Source organism: Canis lupus, chromosome 16 (assembly GCF_011100685.1).
Source record: "Canis lupus familiaris isolate Mischka breed German Shepherd chromosome 16, alternate assembly UU_Cfam_GSD_1.0, whole genome shotgun sequence".
NCBI lineage: Eukaryota > Metazoa > Chordata > Mammalia > Carnivora > Canidae > Canis > Canis lupus.
Genome location: NC_049237.1, coordinates 21,658,373 through 21,685,832, shown reverse-complemented (window position 1 = coordinate 21,685,832; position 27,460 = coordinate 21,658,373). Strand labels below are relative to the sequence as shown.

Below are 27,460 nucleotides of genomic sequence, written 5' to 3'. Positions count from 1 at the left end.
GTTAACCTGATCGCCTCCCAAGGTGCTCATGTCCTCAAGCATTTGCAGAGTACTCACTGTTCTGGGCATTTCATACTGATGTCAAAAAAAAACTCGGACTTGTGGCCCCGTTGTCTCCCGGGGAGCCTGCCTCCTGATTCCACCTGGTGCTGCCAGCACTATTCCCTTCTTGCTTTATTTGGCTCGTTCTGTTATTTTTCTGGCTTCTGTAGTTGATGCTTTATCTTCGTATTTATGAACTAAGGCATTTGAAGCTGTGATTATGCCTCTGATGATAATCTTGACACACTTGTTATGAAACGCTCCCATGTTACATTTTTCAGATGCATTACTGCTTTTCTAGCTCTAATTTTATTCTTTAGAAGTGTATGCAAGAAAAATATTGGATAGTCATTACTTTCATTGCTCTTTTTTTTTAAATTTTTATTTATTTATGATAGTCACAGAGAGAGAGAGAGACGGGCAGAGACACAGGCAGAGGGAGAAGCAGGCTCCATGCAGGGAGCCCGACATGGGATTCGATCCCGGGTCTCCAGGATCACGCCCTGGGCCAAAGGCAGGCGCCAAACCGCTGCGCCACCCAAGGATCCCTCATTGCTCTTTTCAATTTATAATCATACATATCGGGATCCCTGGGTGGCGCAGCAGTTCGGCGCCTGCCTTTGGCCCAGGGCGCGATCCTGGAGATCAGGGATCGAATCCCACGTCGGGCTCCCGGTGCATGGAGCCTGCTTCTCCCTCTGCCTATGTCTCTGCCTCTCTGTGTGTGTGTGTGTGTGTGACTATCATAAATAAATAAAAATTTAAAAAAAAAATCATACATATCATGTCCCACGAGGGACAGGATTTTATATCCGTCTGATTATGCGTGTCTGTTCTACTTACCTGTGCTCTTTTCTCTGCCAATTGCCATCATTCATTCATTCATCCCACAAATATCTGATCCCTGTGATGTGGTGGGCAATACAACTGTGCTTTTGCTATTTTTTATATACGGTGAATTCAGTTTACCAGCTCCCAGGACTGTGTTCATCTGTCTCATCTGGATTTGGAGTGAAAGGGCAAAGCTTTCCCTCTGTCCTCTTGGGAACAATCTTTCTAACATTCATGGTTTCCTCCTTATCGGCTGAACTCCCTTTGTGGCTCCCAAGGGGGAGCCCAGTCCTTGGGTCCAGGTGGGTGTGAGTAGGGGTCTGGAGATCACTCTGAGAGCAGCTGGAGATCATGCACAGTGGAGTGCAGCCCTCGGGGCCAGGGATCCCGGGGACACGCAGAACCGAGCATTTCCTTTGAAGGCCCCAAATGGGGATGGGCCCTCTGGAAGGGGTGTGAGGCTGGAGACCTCAGGGGGGCAGGCAGTCTGGGGCAGGGGCCCCTGGGTAGACCCTCTGCAGTACTCAGAGCCACGAGCTGGCTTTAGCCACTTGGAATGAAAATAGATTTACATTTGCCTCAGGGAAAAACACAGCTCCACAGGGCTCACCTCCTAAACAGAAATTCTTATTTTTCAGTTCTGTCCACATAGGTGATGATGTGTGGGAGATGAGATGTGCACAGAAAATCCCCAGAAGGTGTCCCTCTTCCTTCCTCCTGCACAGACCCCAGATTGTTTTCTTGCAATTTGCCTCCTTCTCTTAAAAGCTGGCTGTGAGAAAGTTTCCCCTCTGCTCCATCCTGTATGGAACTATGTGGCTGTGGTTGGTCCTGGCGTTCCCAGTTGCCGTCGTGCGGACGTCATGCATTCTGTCCTGGTGATGTTTTCCCAGGGCTGCCTCTCACTGAAGGTCCAGCTCTCGCTGGACTCTGCTCTGCTTTGCAACGGCCTTAATGGAGGCAATTTGCAAGGAACCAAATTAAGCTTTCTTAAATGACTGAAAACGTGAGATACATAAAATCTAAACCAGCTTTAAGCAAAGTAATATAAATCGAAATGTGGATATTCTTCTCTCTCTCTCTCTCTCTCTCTCTCATTTTTTTTTTAAGTGAATGTAGAAAAAATGTCTTAATTCCTACTGATCTCAATTTCCAGCTTGTGCATTTTCTCCTGGGACAGTCTGGGGGTGAAAACATTGAGTTCCCTCCCGTGGGTGCAGGTCCCCAGCTCCCAAGGCACTGTGCTCAGTGTTGTCAGTAAATGTGTGGAGCAGAATAAATTAAACTAACCAGTAATACCAAATGTGTTCAGCAAGAAATAAAAATCTATAAGAAATTGAAGGTAAAAAAATCCCCAGTACTCAAAAATACTAAATATGGTGTAACAGTGTTGCTTTAACACCCACGGCTGGGATTCTAAGAAAGTAAAGAATCTCGATAAAAGAGCTGAGAACCAGGTTCCAGGCAGCAGGGGCAGCCAGATCATGGCTGGATCGTCGTGAAGAGATGGGGTGAGCAGGCCTGCCGGCATGGGTGGCAGCAAGGGCTGGACGTGAGGGCTGCACCAGAAGCCTGACTCTGGAGGGGACAGGGGATGTCCTCTCATCCACCCTCGCTTTCCCAGAGGAAAATCTACAAATGTGTCACCTCATGCGTTCCCTCCTGCAAGTGGGGTTTTGCACTTATGTCTCTGCGTGGCGCGGCATCCCTGAGTCCACAGGGAGCATCCTGAGCTGGAAGCAGCAGGGAAGCTGGCAGGAGCGAGCACAGGTGTCCCAGGAAGGAAGCGTCCTTGCCAAGACCTTACAGACTCCTGTAGCTCAACTCCAAGGACAGGCTTGTATCCAAATGCACAAACCACACAAAGGAAAAGCCACTCTGAGTGAAAGTCAGCAGATGACAGGTCACATCCTCAAAACTTCAGATAACGGAGGCAGGTGTAGGATGCAAATAAGTGCATTTGAAATATTAAAAAAAAAAGTAGAAATTAAAAATGTAAACCCGAAACAAGATGCTCTAACCAAAACTTATCTGGGAAAAAATAGACCTAAAAATGAAAGTCAGGGAGATTCATTACACAGGGAAGTCTGACGTGGGTATGGCAGGTTACGGGGTTCTCAGTGGGGAGAGTGGGCATTGAACACGCAGCGCCGATGCCGCAGGGCCTGACAGTGGGAGACTGCACGGCTCTGGCGGGCAGGCGGTCACTCTGACAGCAGTCCTGAGAGGAGAGGACGCAGGGGTCACAGCCCGAGGGAGGCTCCGGTCCCCAGTTTGGAGAGCCTGACTGTCCCACTTAACTAGAGGAACCCAGGGCCAGACCATGTGGTGAGGCCACTAATGCCGGAGACTGGGGACCATGGGCTGGGCTCACACAGAGCAGGAGGGAAGGCAGAGAAGAGGACCGTCCACTCAGAAACCCAATGGAAACAGACATTCCAGAAAGACCGACAGGATCCACAGTCATAGGCCCTCATTAAACCTGTCCAGGGAACGTGCCGCCGGCAGAAAAAATTAAACCAGAAAAAGAACTGTGACTGGAGAAAGGCTGAAGGTGGACACAAATAAACACACGAGGGAGCACAACGGGACTGATGGACGCGGTGGTACAATCAGGCAGAGGGACGAGACACTCAGTGAGGCCAGAGCTTGACAACAAATAACGTGGCTGCGCAGTGATACGAGTCATGAGCGTCCACGCGCAGGAACCCTGGAACCACTCGGCTCCCCATCAGGTGCCCTGTGAGGGTGTCTGGGGGCTCCTGGGGTGGCTCGGCTGTCCTCGGCTGGTGACTGCTGGAGGCATTCCATAGATGCTGTGGTTATTACACGTATGGGATCTATTCCATGTATGCACGTATTAGGTGTTGTGAGATACGTGCACGTTACATATAGATTGTTTGCTATCCTTTTGATAGTTTTGAAATACTGCATTTTCCAGTTATTTAACATGAGCTCTGATCACAAGACGAAATGCAGAAACACCGCTCAGGATGCTCCTAGGAGGGTCCTATTTGTAATCCCTCACTCGGAGCAGAGCACAGAAAATGGACAGACTCAAAATCAGAGTTTTCAAGGACATTTTCAGAATGCCAGATGCCAACTCCTCTCCTCTTGAGCTAAAAAGAATGACAGCGCAGGTGCGGCCTCTTTAACGTCTAAAATGGGGATCCTGGTGTGCCTCGCGGGGCTCACAAGGAAAACCTTCTAAAATCAGATTAGTACATGAGCTTGCCTGTTGGAGCTTCTTGCTCACCTTGATGCCGGAACTACTTGAGAGGCTAGCCAATTAACTTCATTTTCTCATTAAATATTAACTCATTTTTCCCCACATTTTGTAGTTTGCTTCTGAAATATGTCATCACCACAGTAAGCCTGCAATACTGAGGATAATAGGTGAAGGAGCCCTCTCCTCGAAAGGGCATGACCTTGATGGAAAAGAACAACTCTGGGGTGGACGGTGGGTATGGATCCGCCCACAGGGACCCGCTGACCCGCTGCGGCTGCTGCACCCCACAAGGCCACAGGAGCAAGGGCTCATCAGGCCGCTCCTCCTACCACAGCCTGGACCCACATTTGCTCAGTGACCTGGAGTGGGGGGTCAGCCTGGTGCCTCCCCGTGGGCACCACCCACTCTCTAGGGTTTGCACTAAGCTGGTGTGAACAGGCTGAGAGGAATGCGGCGTGTGCAGCATGTCTCCTGGGTGGCTGCTCCTCTCAGGCCCTAGGAGGCTGGGACACACTCGCTTGCACTACCAGTGGTCTTGTTTCCTGGGGCTCCATCATGGGAAGCCCCCCGAGGCACCCCGGTTTCCACAGCAGGATCCTGATCTGACAGCAGACTTGGGGATCCCATGGGTCATCCCTCTCCCTGCTGTAGACAAAGTCATTCACAACGAATTCTAAGGAGAAAGGTGGGCATTTAATGAGACGAGGGTGCAGGACAGAGGTGGGCCGACGCCTGCTGTGTGCCTGGGTGAGGGAGGCACTTGGGCGGGCTGGGAGCTGGGTGTGATAACGGCGGGCGCCGAAGCTCACGGCTGTTTTGTTTCCTTTCTAGATCACCTTCTACATCCTGGTGAAGGCCATTTACACTCTGGGCTACAGTGCCTCCCTGGTCTCCCTTACAACGGGAAGCGTAATTCTTTGCGTCTTCAGGTAAGTGTCAGGAATGAGTGATTCTGGTGTCTGAGACCAGATACTGCCTTTGAGCCTCATGGGCCAGTCAACCTCCATCTCCATGTGAGGCCAGCAGACCTCCCTTGGGGCAGCCAGTGTGAAATATGATGCTGATATTCATATTTTTATTTAAAGACTCTGCATTTCTTATATAAAGAGATAATACCAGGCAGCCCAGGTGGCTCAGCGGTTTAGTGCCGCCCTCCACCCAGGGCATGATCCTGGAGTCGAGTCCCACGTCGGGCTCCCTGCATGGAGCCTGCTTCTCCCTCTGCCTGTGTCTCTGCCTCTGTCTCCCTTTCTCTGTGTATCTCATGAATAAATAAATAAAATATTTTAAAAGTAAATAAATAAATAGATAGATAGATAGATAGATAAATAGATAGATAGATAGATAGATAGATAGATAGATAGATAAAGAGATAATACCGACTTTGGGTAAGCCTTCAACTTGACCGTTATTTACTAAACCCTTAAGCCCTTATGCAAATCCCTTGTACATACAGAGGCGCTTCCCTTCAGAAAGCCTACGTTCTGGGCCTCAGCTCGAATGGTGTTGAGAGACCCTATAAAGTGTTGAAGACTCCGAAGGCAGGAGTCAGACGGCGGGGGTTCCTGTACCCGAGTCATGGTGGGATCTGGACAGTCACTTCCCTTCGTGGTCCGCACAGTGTGGCTGTAAGGATGTTCCATGGTATGTCACATGCCCTCTGGATTTTGCCAGTTTTCCTCCTGATCTGAGGTTCAAGTTCCCACCCACCTGACCGGAGGGCCATGTTTTTGGTGACTGATGACATGCACCGTGCACAGCTGGTTGGGCAGAGGCAGAGGGAGAGGCTCCAGTTTCAGAAAAAAGCTTCTGTCTGGGAAGAGCCAGTCAGTACAATAAGGACTAAATCTCCAGCACTCAGTAAATTGGATGTTGTTCCTCTTACTTTAACAGGGATTAGGTCTCCATGGATCTTATTTCTCTTGACACAAATATATTTCAAATGGTGGCCAGTAATCAGGTAAAATCAACGATGTAACAAAAGGAAATGTTTTAGAAACTAACAGATAACCTGTCAGGAGATCCATACTGGGACATAAGCAAGTAAAGACTGAAGGGGCTGAAAACCCACCAAGTGTTTCCAGGCAGCTCTGCTCCATCAGGAGGGAAACCTCAGGAAGAGAGGGGCAGTCCCCATAACGCAGAACTGCTCTTTGAGGGACATGGGGATGTGGGGACAGTCCATCAGGTTCTAGGTCTCAAAAGAACAGAAACTCTAGTGCAACAGTGATACCTATTCTAGTATCTTCTGTATTTTTCTATGTATTTTTAAATCTTCAAACTGTTGAGGATAAAAAAATTTAGGGAGGTAAGCTGGAACATGGTATCTTTTTTTTTTTTTTAAGATTTTATTTATTCATGAGAGACACACACAGAGAGAGGCAGAGACATAGGCAGAGGGAGAAGTAGGCTCTCTTCAGGGAACCTGATGTGAGACTCGATCCCAGGACCCCGGGGTCATGACTTGAGCAAAGGGCAGATGCTCACCTGCTGAGCCACCCAGGGGCCCCAAGACACAGGGTATCTTTAACTAGAAAACATTCAACTTATTATTACAGTTCTCCCATACGAACCATCCATATTCTTGGCATCGGCAGTTTTTTTCCCAGAATTGGATGCACAGAGTATTTAATGAGCAAGACCAATGGCATTTTGGAACCATGGCCAATGTGGGTTTTGGTTTGTAAGAGCAGCTCGAGTGATTTCATGAGTACCAACCTATCTTCCATACATGGACATCGTTCGTCACCTACCAGTGGCACTTGGCTACGAAATGACACGTCTGCTTGGGTGTCATTCTGCTCTGTTCCATGTGTAATGGTCACTGGAAAAAAGTGAAAAAAGTGCACAGGGCTGGTGTGCAGGCCTTGGGTCTGCCCGCATCATGGCCACGGAGGCACCTGCCTTCCCGCCTCCATGTGTCAGCTGTGCTGCTGTGTCCAAGACCAAGCCCCATCCGTGATCCGGGGTACTCCACCCAGGAAGCAATCCTTTCCAGTCACGGACACTTAATGCCCATAAGGCCCCGTGGCTAAGAGAGCAGTTGGTGACCACGTTCTTACTTCACACAGACGCAGAGCAGCTTGTCCCTTAGGCCAGGTCCAGACCCCAGCGTGGACGTGAGTAACAACCACATGGCCTAGTTTTGTGTGGGACGCGCAGAGCTCAGGTGCACGTACTCCCCCCCCAACCGCCCCCCAGCCTGTGGGAGCTGGGTTCTAGTCTAGCCTCCATGGAGGAGCACGTTCTGCAGGGTTCCTCTGAACAGCCACCCATCATCCGGCGTACTTGGAAGGGAGGCTTCATGATGAGCAACGAGTGATGTGGGCACGGCTGGGAAACAGTAAACACTCCTGCTGTGATGGCTTGTTCCCTGAAAGGAGTCGTGCCCAGGTCCGGGGGACGGTGACAGACCCCAACCCCGCTCGGAGCAAGACATGGGCAGGAGACTGAGGACAAAGCCGGGAGGAGAGAAGAGGTGGCTGGAGGCGTGGGTGGGTGCAGCCACCCCCCCCACCCCCCCCAACCCCCCCCACCCGCGAACAGCAGTGGGAATTGCCAGCATTGGGGCCAGAGCCGCCTCCCGAGGCCTGCGCCTGGGGCATGGGGGGGGCTGTCGCGCAGCTCTCATGGTTCCTCGTTATTACCATTTCCCCCTTTCATGTGGTCACTCCTGCATTCTGTTCTGCTCATAGGTGTCAGCCCAAAATTGTGGCACATCCTTGTATTGTAGGCTTAACCTCCGATGGCCCCTTTACCCCCTCCCGGTCCCCGTCATGCTCCCGATGTTGCTGTTTTGTATTTTAGTCCTACACCTCTTTTAAGGCCACCAGGAGTGATAGCTGTCATTTGCGGCAGAGCGTACCTGGAGGTGCCATGTGCTGACGTTCCCGAGCCTTCCCCATCCCCGGGTCTCCGTCGGGGCCCTCCTGCTGCCTGAAGACCCCCTGCAGGATCTCCCCCAGCCCAGGCCTGCTGGCAGTGAAGTCTTGTGGTTTTCAGTCGCCTGAAATCCTCTTAATTTCTCCTCATTTGAGGATGTTTTGAAAAATATGGAAGTCTCTGTTGGCAGTTTCATGTTTCATCGCACTAAAAATGAAGGGCATTTTTCTCTTTGGGAGTCAGCGGCCCGTGTCACCACCGTTTCATTGAAGGACAGGGGCTTTTCCCCCCCACAAGCTTGGAAGCTAGAATCCGTTTGGTTTTCAGCAGTGATGCTATTGGGCACTTAGCGTGGTTTCCTTTCCGTTTGTCCTTCTTGGGGGGTTGGTGCTCCTTCAGTCTCTGATTAGAGTCTATTTGCTTCTAGACATTTTCAGCTCAGTCTCTAAGGACCCGATTGTCCCTCTTGCATCTCTGCTCTCGCATGCTGTGCTCGCCGCTAAGCATCACTCCGTCCCCATGTATTTCCTGCTCTTTTCTATACATTCCATGAGTCGGCTTCTCTACCCTCATCTATGCTCAGCCTACCCATGTATTTTCTGTTTTGTGATACCTTTTTTTACCGGATCTAATGTCAGAGGTGGCCACTTCGATGGCTAATTTTAGGGTTCTTTTTGAGTTTTCAACTTTCCATTCGATTTTTGTAGTCAATTCCATTCTTCAGTAAAATTCTCTGCCTCTTCACCAATTTTTTGAATATATTAATCTGAATAAGAGTCCGTGTCTTAAAATGTCAATATCTGAATCTCTTTCTATTCCCTGGGTTTTTATTTTTATTGCATTTGATCATTTACTCCTGTTCCTGGCAAACCTGGTACTTTATTATTGAAATCACAAATAATTTAACTGTAGAGGCTTTGGGCAATGTCTGAAATCCCGGTCCCAGACTCCCACCCAAGGACGTAGGAACACGGTGGTCGGGGGGTGGTCACCTGCAAACTAGTCACTGTGCAAACCGCAAACCCCTATGTGTGGTGGGGATAGTAGGTTCCCTAAACACAGGAGAAGGGCTGGAGCCAATTACTACAGTGTTCACAAAACCTGAGTCTACTTATCCCTCCCCCCCTCCTCCCGCACCCCACCCCGCATTCCTATCCCCACCCCTCATCCCTTCCTCTCTCCACCACAGGAAGCTGCACTTGCACCCGGAACTATATCCACCTGAACCTGTTCCTCTCCTTCATCCTCCGAGCCATCTCAGTGTTGGTCAAGGACGACGTTCTGTACTCCAGCTCGGGCACACTGCACTGCCCTGACCAGCCATCCTCCTGGGTAAGGCTGTCCCTGTGAGCAGGTCTTCTCTCTGAGGGCAGAGTGGCATGTGTGACCTGCAGCCCCACGACCCCTGTCCTTACTGCCCTGGCCCTCAGTCTGTGTGCCCACCTCACACCCTGGCCAGTGCACAGGGTTAAAGGCAAGGAGCCAGGCCGGAGAAGCAAAGCAGAGGGGTCAGAGGCTGGGACTCAGGTGAGATGGGGGTGGGGACACCGGTGCCTCCAGGGACTGGAGGTCGTGGGCCGTGAGCATTGAGTCCCAGGGAGGGCCAGCACAACCTGAGGGCATTGCCCTGAGTGATCAGTGCCTGGTCTGGGCTAAAACATCCTGACATTGATGGAGATGCACAATGCCGTTGTTTTCACCCCAGATCTCCCAGCTTATGAGCAATAGATGCTTCCAGAGATGGCTGGGTGTGAATCACCTGTGCCATGAGTGAGCCCCTGCAGCCCAGCTCTATGATGGGAGGAAAACCCAGCTGATTATTTCTGTAGATGTTTGTCACTCTGGCTGTGTCTTTAGCATTCATGGACCTCCAATGCTTAGTCCACATAGGACAGCACTTGTCACGCCTGTCCAATAGGCAGGTCACTCAGTTGAGTCCTCCTGAGCCTCAGCAAACAGCTGCAGTGTCCTCAGGACCTTGGGCAAGCGTTTGGGCTCCAGATCAGACCGCAACCTTTGAGGTGCTCCTCTTTCCATAAGGAGCTAGGATGCTGGTCAGTAGGTTCAAGGGCCTGCTTCTCAAGACATTTGGAGGAGCCAAGAACTCGACAGAGGCTGTCCCCTTTTGAGAGAAGGCTTCTTGCCACCTCTCACCGACCCCCACTTCCCACCGATCGGGAAGTGAGCTCTGGGCTCAGTGTGTCTCCTCCTGGTGATCCAGGGACCAGGACACAGGCAGTGACCTGCTGGGACCAGCACACATGGCATGCAGGGTCACTGGGGGTTCTCAGAACCTGCCTGCAAGCTTCCCAAGGCACCCCTGAGAGCCTGAGTTCGGGAAATACACAGTGGCCACTGTGAGCTCTGCAGTCGGAGCTGAAGGGTCTAAACAGCCAAGCTCTGACCTGGCTATAGCCAGCTGCGCCAGGGGCTGGGGGGACTAGAGGCAGAGACTGAGGCTGGAGGCTGAGCATCTGCATATCCTGGAGGGTCCTGGGCGCACTGCCCTGTGGTGTCAGTCAGAGCGGCAGATGGTTGGGAAGAGGCAGAGTGAGAGAAAGCCCATCGGCACGTGTGCACATGTAATCACTGGGGTCCACATGTGCATGTGTGCAGACATGTGCCCACACAGCCACAGGATGTATGCATGCACAGAGGCCCTCGTGGACATGTGGGAGCATAGCCCGCCTGGCTTCAATCGTCCGTGTCTGGATCCAGGCCCGGGAGGACTGCTGGCCTGGGGCTTGCATGGTGTGGTGGGGGCCCCATGCTCTCCAGGGCTCAGCTGTGGACTCAGGTCACACGTGAGGCCGTGCCCAAGTCTGTGTGGAGAAGGCGCGGGTGCCAGGCCTGCACGTGCACAAGGGCCCCTTAGCCCCGCAGACACCAAGTGTGTTCCAGGGACCAGGGGAACCCCTGATGCTGAGGGCCTGGGCGTCTTACCGGTTCCCACGGAGGATAGCCCAGAGGTGGGGGCAGAGCCCCTCCTGTTCCTTTCAGAGAGCGGGTCCCGGAGCCACAGTCTCGTGCCAGGTCATAAAGCAGACGGGGCAGCAGACCTCCAGCTCCCTGGCTCTGCCAGCCGTCTACACACTGGCATCCTTGTCCTCTGCACTGCTTCTTTCTGACTCCTGGAAAAGCATGTTCTGGTCCAGAAAAATGAGAGGCCAGGCGGCTGCCTGGAGGCCACTGTCAGCAGGGCACCAGCCAAAGCAGGGCTGGTGACCTGACTGCAGCTGCATCAGGGTGGGAAGTTCCAAGACCGTGGGGAGTAGCGGCCCTGGGGACAGTTCCGCAGGCTGTGGCCCCGATGGGGAGGTTGGCAGAGGGCCCACCCTGGCCCAGACATCCTGTGCTCACATCCCAGAGGCTGTGAGTGGCTGTGGACATGCACACGGTTGGTGTTTCCATGGCTGTACCAGGAAGATGCAGTCACCATAACCAGGCGTTCTGTGTGCCATGCATCCTCACTCAGCCAGGGTGCAAGCCCCGAGCCAGCTGTTGTGTCGGGATGAAGGGTGGCAGTCGTCTGGCGCGTGGACATGACACAGCTTACTGACCGTCCTGGCAGCACTGGGCCCCACCAGCATCCTGCACATGGACCCTCTGCCTGCTCTTGTTTCTGTTGGGTGGAGCTCACACATGATGACATTGGATCGAAGGGCGTGTATATGTTAGAACCGCAGTGAACCTTGCTGTGTGGTTTTCAGAGGGGTCAGGGCAGTCGACACCACGCCGGCCTCAGAGGCATGGACCACAGCCCCTCAGAGTGTCCCCATCAGGTGGTACAGAGCCCTCCCTCCCCAACAATGAGCAGCCAACGGGTCACAGCCACACTGCGGGCCGTTCCCATAATTGAGTGGTGCCCAGGCCCTGACGCTCGCTGGAGTGGCTCCTGCTCCACCGCTGGCCCGCGGGCACCTGGCACTTGGCCTCAGTCACAGTGACGGTGCAGCACCCGAAGGATGAGCTTAGCCTTGCCCACCTGGGAAGCAGGAACCTGGCACCTGGTGGGGCGGCGGCAGGTGGGGGGGTGGTGGCAAGCGGGTGGTGGGCTCGGGCTGCTGTGAGTCCCCTTAAGCACGAGCACAGCCCCAGGACACAGTCAGCTGTGTGTCATCAAACCCACAACAGAGAAGTGTGCCCACCTAGTATGTGGCTAGAGATAGGCACGCGTGTCTGTGTTTCCACGCCTGTACGGACATACCCACGAGTAAACGTGAAAACGCGCCCCCGGGTACCAAGGTGCCTCTATCCACTCGCACGTGGGTCTCCTTCAAGGGAGGGCGGCAAAGCTGTGGGGGAGGAGAAGCGAGGATCTTTCAACACGTGGACACAACTTACGGGTTAGAAGCCTCAATTTCACTTTTGTTCCAGAGGCTGACGTACCTGGTACGTCTGAAGAAGGTCTGAGAAGGTTAGATATGTGTGTGTCATGTGCCAGGTGGGCTCTCCTGTGGGGACTCTCCTGGGACGCCTGGCCACTCACGGGCTGCCAGCTGCTCCCGTCCTACACTGATCTTTGTCTCCTGGGGGACGGGGCAGGACCCACGAGGGACGTGGGGATGAACAGGGCAGAGCGCCCGGTGGTGGGCTTCCTGCCACATCCCGCCGCATCCTGCCGAGGGCGGCTGGTGCGTCTGCCCGGGCACTGCCATGTCAGTGTCCCCGGGGCGGGGAGCTGTCATGCTTCCTCAGCTCCACACTCAGTGTGCAGGCACGCGTGGCGGTTCTACCCGAGCGGCCGTGTGTGCTCTGTGACCTGCAGGTGGGCTGCAAGCTGAGCCTGGTGTTTTTCCAGTACTGCATCGTGGCGAACTTCCACTGGCTGCTGGTGGAGGGGCTGCACCTGCGCACCCTCCTCGTGGCCATCTTCTCCCCCGGCCGTCGCCTTGTGGCCTACCTCCTGATCGGATGGGGTAAGAACCGGTCCACAGCTGTGCCCGCCGCCCCATCCACCACCCCACCGCCCCTCACCCCGTAAGTGCCAACCCCTCAGCTCACAGACGCCCTGGGCCACCCCTGCACGATGCCCTCCGGGTCGCGAGAGGAGGTGCTTTCCCAGGACCCGAGCTTCCTGTGGGAGATGCCCCCCTACTGTAAGAGCAGGAGTCTGTGCCCCACACCTCCAGTCCTGGGGCCTCCCTGTGTTGAGAAGGCTAAGGGGCAGGAGGGGGGGCAGGAGGGGAGGGCAGGAGGGGCAGGAGAGGACGGCCCAGGGGCAGGAGAGGCAGGAGGGGAGGGCAGGGGGTTAGGGGCGAGGGGCAGAAGGGGAGGGCAGGCGGCCTTCCATGGAGAGGTCCTAGTACCTGCCCCTTGGCAGAACCCTGAAGGGCAGGGTGGGGGTGTAAGCAGAGGGTCCCCATCTGCGGTGCAGGACACCCCACCGTCCTTGCCCTGCCCCCACACTCCAGGAACAACGCATACAGTGTGCGGAGATGTGTGCAGTGCAGGCCTGTGAGGTCCCAGCTTTCCACACAGTTTATCCTCACTGCCGTGTGAGGCTTGAGCATAAAGTCCCGCATGTTTATGAGGCGTGTCTGCCTAACCCTCCATCAGACAGCCCACCCTGCTGCCCGGGGGAGGGGGTGCAGCTGCGTCCTGCGAGCAAGCACGGAGCTGGGGGTGACCCGCTGTCTCCCTGCAGGCATCCCCACCGTGTGCATTGGCGCGTGGACAGCCGCCAGGATTGCCCTGGAAGACACAGGGTGAGTGCCTGTGAGGTGAGGGCGAGCACCCAGCCCTGCAGCTGGAGTCAGCGAGTGAACGGGAGAGAAGCCTGCTCCATGCCCACAAGGAGGATGTGCACTGGCAGCTGCCACCAAGCACACGGTTACAGGGTGGCACGTGGACATCACTCCCACAAGAAGACCCCAGCCTCACGACAGTTGGGGGCGGGAATATTGGGAGAGGATCCACACGTGCAGGACAGAAACAGCACCACGTCCTGCAGCAGAGCTGGGATGGGGCTAAAGAGAGGGGCACAGCATCCCCAGTGGGGAGCTGGTGGTCCCTGGAGGGAGCCAAGCAGGATGCACGTGCCCCGCGGGGAGAGGCGACAGGGGCAATGCGGGAGAGCACAGCCGCTGAAGCAGTTCTCACCTGGCACAGACCGGGTTGTTTTCTGTCTGCCGTGAGCTGGGCCCCCGCCCCTCGGGCACCATTTTCCCACCACGAATGCCCTGCCCCGTTAGGGCTCTCGCCCACCCCTGGCGACACCCTGGATGCGGTGACTTATGTAACTGAGGGCGACACAGGGTGTTTCTGTGCACTGTGACCCTGTGGCACCCCTCTGGCCTCAGCCCGCAAGCCCACTCGCCGTAGTACCTGCCAGGTTGGCCAAGGGCCAGCTGGCCTGACCCAACTCCCTGCCACCCTGCGGCTTCCAAGCACACCGCATCCTGCTGCCACAAGAGTAGCCCATGCTGGGGTTGGAGCGGGGAGGTGGAGTGAATGATGCCGACAGTGCGGCCCGGATGCTGGACCCCGGACGCCGTCGCTGGGCCTGCCTCGTGTAGTCCAAAGGCATTTTAAACCTTAAAGATACAGACACAAACTATCCTGGGGTGAAAAAAGAGTCATTTTCAGGAGATAAACTCCCATTTTTCGAAGGTGGCCAGAGTGAGCACGAGCCACTCCTTGCAAGGTGCGGGGCTGCTGGGGCGGCCTTGCTCTTCCCCCACTTCCTGGAGCTCTGCTCAAGCTCACTTGTCCCACACTAGGTCCTGTCCCTGTCGGGAAGGATGAAGTGAAGCAGGGTCCCCGGCTGGGGAGGGATGGCATCTGGGTGTGTGAGTGCGCATGGGCCTCCGGGTGGCGTCTATTGACACACCCAGGGGTTGCGTGTGCACTGTGAGGAGCCAGCTGCGTTCAGAGGCTCCGCATCCAGATGAGGCCACAGGCAGTGCACATCCTCGCTGCCCCCGGCTGATGGACAGATCTGGGTGACGACGGGACATTCCTTCTCTCTTTCCCATAGCTGCTGGGACACCAACGATCACAGTGTTCCCTGGTGGGTCATACGAGCACCGATTCTGACATCCATCATAGTGAGTAATCCCAGATCGAGGCACAGCCCTCCACAGGGTTGCGCGCTTGGGGACAGAGGGAGCCTGCCTCCCTGCACTCAGTAGGGTTCCCTGTTGTGCCGTCTTTGTCTTCCCAGAGAAGAACCACAGGCAGTGGCCCGCCCCTTTCATCCTTCATTCTCACCTCTGGGAGGAAGGCCTGGGAGCGAGAGGGAGGGGACAGAAGTGCGCTCCCTCCCGCAGACACCTGCAGGGGGCTTGCAGGCCCCAGATACAAAGTTACATTGAGTCATGTTATCACTCGTCCATCTCTCATCTGAAACTTCACTGACACCTGTGTCTGCACCTGAGGTCATGGGACACGTGCCGTGGTCAGGAGACCCCACCAGCTCCCACCCTGGGGCAGACCCAAGTGGGCAGGGCCCCGAGCTCCTGTTGCAGGGGTGCCTGGACCCTGTCCAAGGCGAGGAGACACAACTCAGGGATGCTGAGTTCCAGACCCCCCGCCGCACCTGCCCCTGCAGGGGAGGTCGCACAAAAACACACCGTCTGTTCGTGCAGGTCAATTTTGTCCTCTTCGTTAGTATCATACGGATCTTACTACAGAAGTTGACATCTCCAGATGTCAGCGGCAACGACCAGTCACAGTACAAGTGAGTATGTGTGCGGATCGGGGAGCTGCCCTCACTGGCCCCCGCGGCCTAGAAGTCCAGAGTAAGGGTGGATGAGGGTCTGCACACCCAGCAGACACCCAAACGCAGGACTGCTTTCACGGGAATGCGGCTGTATCTCCCTGTGGGGAATCCTTCCAGCCAAACCCCCTGCATTTCAGCGGCAGATCCTCTAGTGAGCTTAGTGACTGAAGCATTTGGCTCACTTCCCTGCTTTGTAATCTGACCTTTTCTCCTTGGCCACACATTATTTGTATTTTATACATTATTCTTTCTCCCCCATCAGACCACATGGCATCTAACGCCGGGCTTCGTACTTGATAATAATGGGCAGGTTTGGGCTGAACGAGTACATGAGGATAGTTATCATCATACCTGCCCGGTGGGAAAGAGAACATGCCCACCATCATCCAGCTACTTTATGGGCCCTGAAGACCCTGTAAAAGAACTTAAAGATTCTGTGAATCTTGGCTGAGAATTTAGAAAGAGACAGCGAAGCTTACAACTTTGTTATAAAGTAAAACCAGTTTATCGTGGCTAAGCCAATTGGAGCCGCAGGTTCAGACAGACCAGGTGTGGAATCCGGGCTGCCTGGAGCTGGGTAACTTGGGCGGGTGACCTGACTGTGCCGTGGTGGCCGCACTCAGGGGTGTCCTTCCCCTACCTCCTGGGACAGCCAGGGTGGACTTGGTGCCATCTGTGCACAGGACTGGTGCTGGGTTCACGCAGCAGCAGGAGGCCTGGGGTGCGACCTGACCACTCCACGCCTCACTGTCCTCATCCGTAATAACCAGCTCTAAGGTTAGGAGGAGACGTTTGGCACCGGCAGCTGTCGGTGTGGGGCCCAGGCCCTCCTGCCGGTGCCCCTGGGAGCATAAAGCCCATGGCGTCCTTCCTCTGCCCGGTCTGTTCATGGGGTGCATGGAGGTCAGCCCTGCAGGAAGGAAGGCGTGTGGGTCTACCATGGACAGAGTGGTGTTGCCCCATCTGAGCAGCGCTCCTGCTGGCACCCGGACCCACTCATGCCTGCGGCCCAGGGGCAGCTGATCAGGGGCTTGTCGAACTCAAGTTTTGATGTTTGGCTGGTGTCGCTTAGCTTCTGTGCAGCCCTTTTCCTTGGGAGTGTTCGTTATGTAGATCTTCTACATACATGCTTTTTTTATTTTATTTTATTTTATTTTATTTTATTTTATTTTATTATTTTATTTTATTTTATTATTTTATTTTATTTTATTTATTTTATTTTATTTTATTTTATTTTATTTTTTATTTTATTTTATGATAGTCCCACAGAGAGAGAGAGAGAGAGGCAGAGACACAGGCAGAGGGAGAAGCAGGCTCCATGCACCAGGAGCCCGATGTGGGATTCGATCCCAGGTCTCCAGGATCGCGCCCTGGGCCAAAGGCAGGCACTAAACCGCTGCGCCACCCAGGGATCCCCTACATGCTTTTATTTTAGAAACAAGATTAAGTAGGGAAGATAGGGTCTGTTCTTTTTCCAGGATGACAAAAATCCAGGCATGCCTGCGACGCTGCCTCTGGTGGCACCTTGGTGTCTTTTCTGTACCTGTAACAGTAACAACCCCAAGCAGGAACCCTTCTCTGGAGGCAAGCAGGGTAGCCACCTCCAGGCGTATGTAGGAAGTCAGGCCAAGACCCCTGTTTCACCCTGAGCCAAAGGGCTCAGCTCCCTGCACAGTCCACCCCCTGCCCACAGGCTAATGCTGAGCCCAGACGTGAAATGCAGCCACCTCATCAGGGTGAGCATTCAGCTCTGTTAGGGGGCAGCTCGTGCTCTGCTGCAGAGCGGCCAAGCCTCCAGGCTTTGTGCAGATGGCCTGAGGCAGACTTCCCAGTTTTTGTGAGCGTCACAGGATGTGCTGTTTAGGTGGGGCAGAAATCAGGAGAAATGGACACATTTCTAGAACTTACATCCCAGGCTCTGAGTGCTAGGTTTGGGGCAGGTACCTCAAAAATATGTAAAGAAACTCATGACTATCAACTAACCAGAGAAGGTGGGGAGAGGAGGGCGTGTAGCCCCCTCACTTGGTCCCTCAAGATGAGGCCACTGGGTCACTGGAGGCAACTGGATGCTCATTTGGGGGCTCAGCGTGCACCCACATTACCGAGTGGCCTGAACTGGCCTGGGGCCGACATCCTCATTCTTGACAACCCCCCAGGGGCCCCAGTGCTCCCGACGCAGAGCATGTTGCAGCGGTGGGGTCACCCAGGAGGATATTAGGCCCACCCAGCCACTCCTGCCATACTGGCCTGATAACGGGACTGTAGACACAGGCTGCCCAGGGGAGTCTTGCAGGCTCCCTGGATGATGCGTCTAACGCGCAGCAGTGAGAGTCCCCGGCTCAGAGCATTGGTTCCCAGACAGCGGCTGCAGCGTCATGGGAAACCCCACGGAGTCTGTGCACAAGGATGGGCGGCACAGGGGTCATCTACGGTGACCTCCAGGGGTCCTGCTCCAGCAGAGGCTGGAGACCCCTAAGGAGCGCTGGCTTAGAGAAGGGAGACTGTCCACTGGTGGGGTGGGGAGGGGCCACGGCTCGGCGAGTGCCGCTGCAGGAGGGCATGGGCTCTGCGGTTCACCTTCAAGCCTCTGAGGCCGCAAGCAGATCTGCGTTGTGACCGGGGTGGATAGTGACTCCAGGTGACCCAGCTCCACAGAACCCACAGCCCGTGTTCGAGGGCTGCACCTCTGCTGCTCTGCTCCTTTGACCTGAAAGTGAAACGTGCCTCTGTCCTGACAGTTAAAACCCAGGATGCTCCACTCGGGGCAGTAAGACCCCCAAGACTTTCAACCACAGTGGCTGTTGGTTGGCCTCGTCGGGATGTCTTGCAAGGGGGTGGCTGCGTAGGTGGCACATTCTGCGCATAGTTGGGGTGGGTTACTCAAACTTGTGAGAAACAGGCTCAGCCCGGGGTGGCGCTGGGCCAGCGTGCAGCCCCAACCCTATAGGCTTACCACTTTCCCTTTGCGGCAGGAGGCTAACCAAGTCCACGCTGTTGCTTATCCCACTGTTCGGAGTTCACTACATGGTATTTGCTGTGTTTCCTATCGGCATCTCCTCCAAATACCAGATCCTGTTTGAATTGTGCATCGGATCTTTTCAGGTACGTATGGACAGGGCTGTCCTTCTTGCCCCAGTGGGTGCGCGGCCCTGACCCCCGCCCCCTGTCTTGCAGGGCCTGGTGGTGGCCATCCTGTACTGCTTTCTCAACAGCGAAGTAAGTGTTCGGTCAGGGCTTGGGGACCCTTGGCCTATGGGGGATGCCCTCACGTGCCCCCATCCACCCACTGGGGGCTCGGGTCTCCTGCTGGGGCAGCCCCATGCCGTCCCTCCCAGCACCATCCACACGGAGCAGCGTGGGTGGCCCTCCCACAGGCCGGCCCCTGCAAGCTCCCCAGCTGGGTGGCTGAGAGGGACCCACCGCCCTGGCTGGTCACTGTCTTGCCCCTTGACCCCGGACACCAGGCCACACAGACCCGAGGGGAGGGCGGATGAACGGATGGGACCCTTCTCCCCAGGCTCCCCGGGCTCCCTTCCACAGCTCATCAGGTCGCATGTGCAGGGGCCCCTCAGCCTTGTGACGCCTGCTTTTGTGCAGCTGTGCATGTGCGCTCACTGGGTCCAGGCCCTTCCTGAGCCTGCCCCCCTCACCACTTCCAGTGGGCGACCTAGAACCGATTCCCCACCTGACCCAGAGAGACCCCCAGTCCTGCTGCTGAGTTACCTCTCCTCCTGGAGCAAGCTGAGCAGCACCCTCTGTGCCCACAGATTCTCCAGAGGAGAGGAGACGGCCAGAGGCCCGTCAGCGCCCACCCAGCATGGGTGCTTCTCTCGGGGGGAGCTTGCGCTCCCAAGCTCCCATGTTCACCTGACCCCGCTTCCTTGTGGCCTTGCCCTCACCCCAGGTGCAGAGTGAGCTGAAAAGGAAGTGGCGAGGCATGTGCCCCAGCCGGCCCTGCGGCCAGGACTCCCGGCTGCACAGCTCTTCCATCTCCAGGAACGGCTCGGAAAGTGCCCTGCAGCACCCCCGGGGCTCCCGTGCCCTGTCCTTCCTGCACACAGAGACCTCGGTCATCTAGCATGCCACCGCCTCACAGACGGACTCCCCGGGGGCATGTTAGCCGTGACGTGCTAGCGCTGGTCTCTGTGTGTGCCTCGATGGAACTGGGGTCACACTGTGGCTGGCTGGCTTTGCCCAGGTTGATGGGCCCATTCCCACAGAGAACAGGGGGCTTGAGAGGAGCAACATGGGCCCAGAACCTGGATCCTGCCACCATGGAAGGAAACGGGGTTTCTAATCCTGCTGCCAGTGCTGAGCTGGGGCTGGGCCTTCTGTCTGTGTGACCCCAGTGCTGGCCCTCACCCCCAGCCCCTGGGCAGGTGACTGGGGCAGCCCTGTCACCTGCAGGACACAACACTGAACAAGACCCGCCCCTGTGGGTGTCCCCAAGTGTCCCCTGGCCCCAGGGCGCCCTCCCCCTGCTTACTCCCAGGACAGACAAGGAGGGTGTCTGGCTGGCCAGCAGGGTATATGTCATAAGGGCCCCTCCCCCAAGAGGGGTGACCCAGGGACAGGTTCTAGGGCCAGGTCATCGGGGTGACTGAGACACCAGGCAGTTTCTGGGGGGAGCAGAAACCTAGTCTCCTTGTGATGAAAATCATCTTAAAGTCATTTCTGTTTAAATGGAGAATCATCTTAACAAACTGCAAGTGTGTTGGGCACTTCTGTCCCACTTTGGCAGCATCCTCGATCCCGGCTCCCCTGAAGCCAGCAGACCTGGGGAGTGGGTCTGGGGAGGCCGAGCAGCCCCAAGGGAGCAGGGAGTGGCGAGGATGGTGAGCCCACCAATGGCCCGGGCCCGGCCCTGCAATGTGTGACAGTCGGGCCTTCTGCCCAGACACCATCCAGCCCCTCCACCCTGTGCATGGTGCTGGTGCTCCCAAGCCCAAGGCCTCCAGAGGCTGGCTGCCGAGGGGGTGGCCGGGACACCAGCACAAGGGGGCGGGCAGGGACCGCGTGGAAGCCACCAGCTCAGGCCCTGCAGCCTTCCGCAGGAAGGGTGGGACAGATGGAGTCCTGGCCGCAGGGCCGGCTGGGGCACATGCCTCGCCACTTCCTCTTCAGCTCTGTGGGACGGACGCTGGGACACATGGGGCCAGTGGAGCCGCAGGGTGTGTTCCAGGGCCCCCACATCATGATCCGTGGGGCACCTGCAGCACCAGGCCCAGGATCACAGGGACCCAGCCTGTGCCGCGCCCCACCCCCCCATTGAGCAACCAGCCAGCTGAGGTCAGTCTGGCCTGGGACAGGAGCACGTGGCCAGTGAGAGTCCATGTGTGTGCCCTTGGCCAGGTAATGTGCACAGAGGGTCCTCGGGCCACCGTGTCCTCATATCAGGAAAGCTGCTTGCCCATCTGTCGGCCTGCAAATCTCCATGCCCTAAGGCTCCAGCTGTGGATACACTGACTCATGTTGGCTGAAGGCCATCACCTGTCACCTGCAGAGGAGCGAGCACCCTGCACACTTAAGGCCCGTTGGGGGGGGGCACAGGGGACAGCATGTGGTTCCTTCCAGGCCCCAGAAAGCAGCCACCTCCCTGCAGGGCACCCCGGCCGTCCAAGGTGGGTGCCCTGCACACGGCCAACCACGGCCACGGGACCGGAGAGCCTGCTTCCTGGTGCATGTGTGCATGTGTGTGCACGTGTGCAGTCCACCCTGCACCTGTGTGCCCTGGGCGGGTAAAACCCATTCCCAGGGCCCTGGGCACTCCCCTGAACACTCCCCGTGGGACAGATGCAGCAGGCTGACCCAGTCAGGTTCTCAGGAGGCCCGGGCCCGTGAGAGGGGTGCAGAGGGAGGGGAGGGAAGGGGCGACAGCCTCCGGGTGCTGGCGGTGGGTCAGAAGGCAAGGGAAGGCCCGGGCAGGGGAGGTGCCTGAAGACACAGCCCCCGCGTCTCCGGGAACAGTGTGCCTCCCCACTCTTGGCAGGAGAGGCAGTTGCTACATGGCTCGCTTTCAGGTTTTCAGATCCCAGGAATCCTCAGGGGCGTTGTGGAAGCTCCGTGCTACAGGCCAGCGGTGCTATAGGCCAGCGTGGCCGTGAGCGATCTGAACACGGCCTCCACCAGCCCTGCCTCCTGGAGGTGATTCCCAGGATTTTCTTCCGTGTTCACACAGGCGCCCCCCCCAACCCCCCTCCTCCATGGGAATTGGGTCGTGTTGTGCAGAAGCCCTACAGCTGCCTCCCCAGGTAGGCCGAGGCTGCGACCCCCCCACCCATGTCACCCATGAACACACGTGCTTCACATCCACATTACACGTTGTCCACAGCCCGGGGATAGCTGTCAACCCCATCTGTCCCCTACAACCAATGCTCGCCTACGCATCTGCCCGGTGTTCCCACAGAATGCTGGGTGCAGGTACCCACCGTCCTCCCCAGGCTATGGCAGCCCCCTCCTGCCCCGGCTGCACCCCCCACCCTGGCCCCAGCCCCATTGACATGTCCCCTATCTCCCCGGACATACCGGCTTCAGGGCACGAGGGATGTGAGGACCCCTGGTTGGTTCTGCTGGAAACCCGGGCCTCAGCCTGTCCCACCAACTGCCGTCAGGTGCCGGTCCCCCACGCCCCGGAATACAGATCCTGCTGCGATCGATCGTACAAACCGTACAAACCGACTTCTTTACTCCTGGGAAACAGGGACAAGACTCAGCAGGGGCCGTGATTTGCGTCACAGGGCCAGGCACCCTGAGGGCACCTCACAAAGGATTGAGGGCGTCCTTTACAGGAAGTGTCCCTTGGAGGATGGAAACAAAGATGCTTCCTCCCCCATCCTCTCAAGGTTTCACAGGGAAGGGGAGTGGCACAGTGGCTGGCAGGTGACGTCCTTGCTCGTCCACCCAGCCAGGGCCATGCAGACCTGAGGGGCAGGTGTGCTGTGAACCCCGGGCCCTGAGCTGCTGCTTATGCTCAATGCCCAGAACTGAAGAAACAATGAGGACAGATAAACCAGTGGAGTCTAATCACAGAACAGACCAAGGAGGACCAAGGTAACCTCTAGAAGATGTGGAACTGTCCGCGTCCGCTTGGCTGAGCGTTGTAATCAGAGAGAGCAGACTACACACAGCACACCTGGAAACACAGGCTTCTATGGTTTAAATAATTATGATTATGAATCTAGAGCTTGCAAACTGCTATTTTCAAATCATGAAATATTATAATTCCTTTCTGACTTGAAAACACACATTACATTAAACCCCATTACAAGACCATGTGGGCCATGGATCCATCTGTGTGTCTGCTCCGTGTCCCTCAGCCACACGTCTGCCGTCTGTCCGTTTGACCATGTGACTGCCCCTGGCCTTACGGAAGACAATGCCCAGGGGTCAGCAAGAGTAAGAAAGGTTTTGAGGAAAAGCCAGGCCTTAAATGAGGCCCCAGGGGGCATGTGGAAGGGATAAAGGGGGCGCGGCCTGGAGTAGGACAGGTGCTGCTAGTGTAGCTAAGGAGCTGCGGCCACTCGGTGAAGGAGGGTGGCAAGAGGTGATGTCAGTTGGGCAGGCACCCAATGCTCAGAGCAGGTGAGATGGACATTCTTTGGAAGACTGGGAGCTTTCCAAGGATTTGGGGAGTGACGCAGCCGAGGCACTGTATTCAGGTGTGTCAGGAGGTAAGTTGATGGGGAAAGGCATTGTGGTCAGGTGTCTGTGAGTGTGGTCTGTGCAGGACGGGGACGAGGCGGGGGTGGTGGTGCATAGCCTTGGTAGGACAGCTGGCAATGAGGTGACGTAGGGAATCGGAGGAGGACGCCCACGGCAGCGACACACACTGTGGCCAAGGGGCTGCTGCGTCCATGCCGTTTATTTTCATACCTTCAGAATAAAGTGAATACGTTGCTTTTTAAAATATTAGCCTGGCTTATGGAACTAAGGGCCCTCGTGCATCCTGGGCTGTGGGAGTTTTCCTTAGAAAGGAGGGCGTCCGAGGGCCTTGAGGCAGGGGCAATGCTTCCCCACACCGCTGTGCTGACACAGGTGCCCCTCGAAGAAGACGCATGGTGGAGACATGCAGGAGGCCACATAGGGTCATGCCACCCCCCACCAAACTGATTCTAAATATGCTTCTCACCAATGTTCGAAATCAAAAAGAAAGAAATCTATGCATAAAGACCTACTCGACCAGACCGTGGCCAGAACACAAAGCCCCAGTCTGAGTCCAACCCCAGGAGCAGCTTGCCTCCCCATGCCTGGCCACTCGGCAGACGAGACTGCCTCCCTGGGCCACGCTCACTACCACAGGATGCATGCGGTGGGCTCCCAGCCATCTGGAATGGTGCTTGGAGGACCTGCAGGAGGGCTCCTGGGGGTGGCCGCAGAAAGGAGTCCCTCACTGCAGGAAGCTGCCAAGCGAGGGGGTGGAGCTCAGAAGGCACAGGGGTGACCGCCCCTGACTGCCCCATGAGAGGACCTGAGGGAGAACATAGCCTCCAGATGCCCACGGGACCTGGGGCACACACGGAAGCATCTCATGAGAGACTGTAAAAAAATATATGTAAGAGCAAGTTGAAAGAACGCTTGATTTATAAAATGAACCAGAGAAGTGAAGCATTTGACTCTTAGTTCCTCTGAATAAAGTTCCTTCCCCTTTGGATGGGGCAAGGGTCTGGGTCCAGCTGGGCCCAGCTGACGCTTGCCATCCAGCCCCCTGCCCCAGCCCCCCGCCCCAGCCCCCCAGCCCAGCGCTCCACCCAAAGCAGAGGGGCATCCCAGTGTGGAGCTGGCCAGGCCTGCTGGGGAAAGGCACCTGTGCCATCTGCGGAATTAGCTGTCCTTCCTTAGGGCAGCCAGGCAATGGAGCTGCAGAGCGGGGGTGCAGTGACCCCTGGCATGCCGACCGCAGAGGTACTAACCTTCATGGATGCCCTTAAGGAGAAGAAAAGGGGCTCTGGGGGGCTCGAGACGTTCATTAAAATCTTCCAGAAGGACAAGCTAGATCACGAAAAGGCACCGGGGGCCTTGGCCAGTCTGGCTACGGGTGAGCAGTGCACACTTGATTGAGCCAAGACTACATAAGTCTGGGGCTTATTTTCTTGGAAATACATTTGAAAATATTTAATTCTGTGAGGGGGGAAAAAACCTAATTTAAAATAAAGTGACTCATTTTTTCAAGCAGGTCACTTTGGCTCCTTCTCTCTGCCTTAGCACAAGATACTCATTGCTATAGCAACCAGCATGGAATGAAAAATAACCCAGAAATTTCAGAGTTCTTCCTCAGAGAAAGTTTCTAGGTTTGTTTTGATGGGATCTTTCCATTAAGATCATTCTGTTCTCAAATGGCAGACGGATCTGGTTTGGCGCCAACGTCAAATAAAGTGCATATTTCACAGCCACATTGTCTGACCAGAAGGTTCCCTCCAGCTATCCAGCTGCCCCGTTGCCGAGAATGGCTACTTCTGTTCTGCAGGAGTCGGGAACGCCACCTGCACTGGGCCGCAGGTGCCCAGCCTGCAGCTCCCTCCTGCCCTGGGTTGTAAATCACAAGCCCAGGCCTCGCATCAGGGCCGCATGTGTGTGCAGGAGGCGCTGCTGTACCCTGAGGCCTCCATTTGGCTCTTCACAGGCCAGGTGCCCACGACATCTCATGAGCCCCTGGGCCCTGAGGTTCCTGGCCAGGAAAACAAAACCAAAGTTTGCTTTTAAAACCAAAAAAGAAACAATGACTATGTGCTAGTGCTTCACATTGTAGGTAAACATGAAACCCAGATGGCTGAAGGAGTTATTATACTAAAAAGCAAAACGAAAAAAATACTAAAAATGGGATCCCTGGATGGCTCAGCAGTTAAGTGCCTGCCTTCAGCCCAGGGCGAGATCCTAGAGTCCCGGGATCGAGTCCCACATCGGGCTCCCTGCGTGGAGCCTGCTTCTCCCTCTGCCTGTGTCTCTGCCTCTCCTCTCTCTCTCTCATGAAAAAATAAATAAAATATTTTTTAAAAATACTAAAAGAATCTATAGGTAAATTTCTCAATCGTTGCTTGAGACAGTTCTTACTAACCTTAAAGAAAATAGCTTCTTTTACCACATAGAAGTTCTCACACTGAACCACATTTTAAGGTTCTGCACGTAAAAAAAAAAAAAAAAAAAGTACACTAAATTAAAAGGCAAATAATAATATATAAAAATACTTACAAGAACTAGGGAAAGGACTGAATATTCTTTAGTTTCAGTCAATAAGCAAGCTGCCAAGACTCCGTGATTATTTAAAAAGCTAAGCCACAAGATATAAATAAAAGTACCTAATAAATATGTGAAAAGGGTTCAACTTCACAAGAAAGTAAAGCAATGCATTTTTATTTCCTAATACAATAATTTGTAAAGATAAATAAGTACTATTCCACATGCAATGTTACTGATAGGACTAAACCAGCCCAAAATTTCAAGAAAGCATTTTGGTAAATACAAGCAATAATTTCAAAAATGTTTGTGAACTTGGACCAAATAGTTTCACTTCTTAAAAATCTACCCTAAGCAAATAAACCCTGTGTTAAGCAAATATTTACGTACAAAGATGCACACATGGCAAGATCTTGAGAACAGCCTGAGGCTGGGAGGAATGGCTGGACCCCAGTGTGCCCTTTACGGGGAGATCATGTGACCAAGGACGTTTACAAACTTCTAGTGATAAAAGATAATGCTTAGGAGGTTAAGTGGGAAAAACAGCACGTAAAATGTGTATAGAATCCTTCATTCCTATAAAACACATTAAAATATTAAAAACAGCTAAGATAGTAAGGTGGCTCTTCTTGGATGTAGCATTCTTTCATGTTCAGAAATTCATGCTTCCTTGCTTCCGGCTAACGTGTAAAGTGCCTTCGATTCACTGGTCAGGGATCTTAGGGGAACACTGGGAACTCAAATCTCCTGCCTCCCTGGCACCCACATCCCAGTCAGGGAAGAGGGCTGGGAGGAATAGGTCAGAGCCGACTGCAGCCGACGTCCTCCACACTTACTCTACAAATCAGGGGCACAGAAACATGTCCAGTATGGGGATGGAAGTTCCCCAGCACCAAGATTGTGATGACAAGGAAAACAGAATGAACACAGTGGAAATAAAACTTCTAAACGTCTGTTTTACCACAATTCCTTACCAGGTAAAGTGCCCAGAAGTGATATTCTTGCCGTTTACAATGGACCAATGTCACTGAGAATCTTAGCAACCCTAGATGCGCACCACCTACCCCGCCTGAGGTGCGGCTGTGACAAGTAGAGACACTGCATATAAAACAGGACAATTTATTAATAAAATGCATGCTTGGGAAGTTATAGCCATCATCGTTCTGTTAAATGGAAATGAAATCTTACCATTTTGTTCAAAATATGTTTCTTATGAAGTTACTCCCAACCAAGAGCTTTATTTCAGGCAATGGCCTTAAAATACAATCCTATGTCCACTTTTGTGGCAATTCATCTTTCATCTTCTCCCCCGGAATGACTGTCTACAAGGAACTGGCCTTGCTTGTAGGGGTGATGGCGTGGCTGCTAGACACTCCCTTCTTCCCGCCGTACACAGGAGGTCTACTCCTCAGCATGAAGGGAGCTGCTGACAGTGAAGGATCGAGGGGCAGAAAGGGCAAGCTCTTGACTAACTTTAGTGATAAATGAATAAAGTATTTACTTTGTCCTCCTTATTTACTTTTTTACATTGAATTTCATGTAGTATTCTATGCACATGGCTTTAAATAAAGAGGAAAGCTTCT

The 27,460-nt window shown here is 54.7% G+C and overlaps 1 protein-coding gene and 1 long non-coding RNA gene across 2 annotated transcripts in view; both read left to right on the top strand.

Moving 5' to 3' along the window:
- VIPR2 (vasoactive intestinal peptide receptor 2) overlaps window positions 1–19,919 on the top strand; it is a 59,238-nt gene extending 39,319 nt beyond the window's left edge. The window contains 10 exon segments of the mRNA XM_038559854.1: window positions 4,934–5,031; window positions 9,174–9,183; window positions 9,185–9,316; window positions 12,753–12,903; window positions 13,632–13,692; window positions 14,964–15,033; window positions 15,574–15,665; window positions 18,680–18,809; window positions 18,882–18,923; window positions 19,612–19,919. Coding sequence (XP_038415782.1) covers window positions 4,934–5,031; window positions 9,174–9,183; window positions 9,185–9,316; window positions 12,753–12,903; window positions 13,632–13,692; window positions 14,964–15,033; window positions 15,574–15,665; window positions 18,680–18,809; window positions 18,882–18,923; window positions 19,612–19,785 — 960 coding nt within the window. The 3' untranslated portion in view covers window positions 19,786–19,919.
- Window positions 19,920–19,978: 59 nt separating this feature from the next.
- On the top strand, window positions 19,979–22,979 carry LOC119877100. The gene is made up of 2 exons (XR_005371402.1): window positions 19,979–21,958; window positions 22,242–22,979. It is a non-coding gene; the product is annotated as an uncharacterized LOC119877100 (long non-coding RNA).
- Window positions 22,980–27,460: the final 4,481 nt, after the last annotated feature.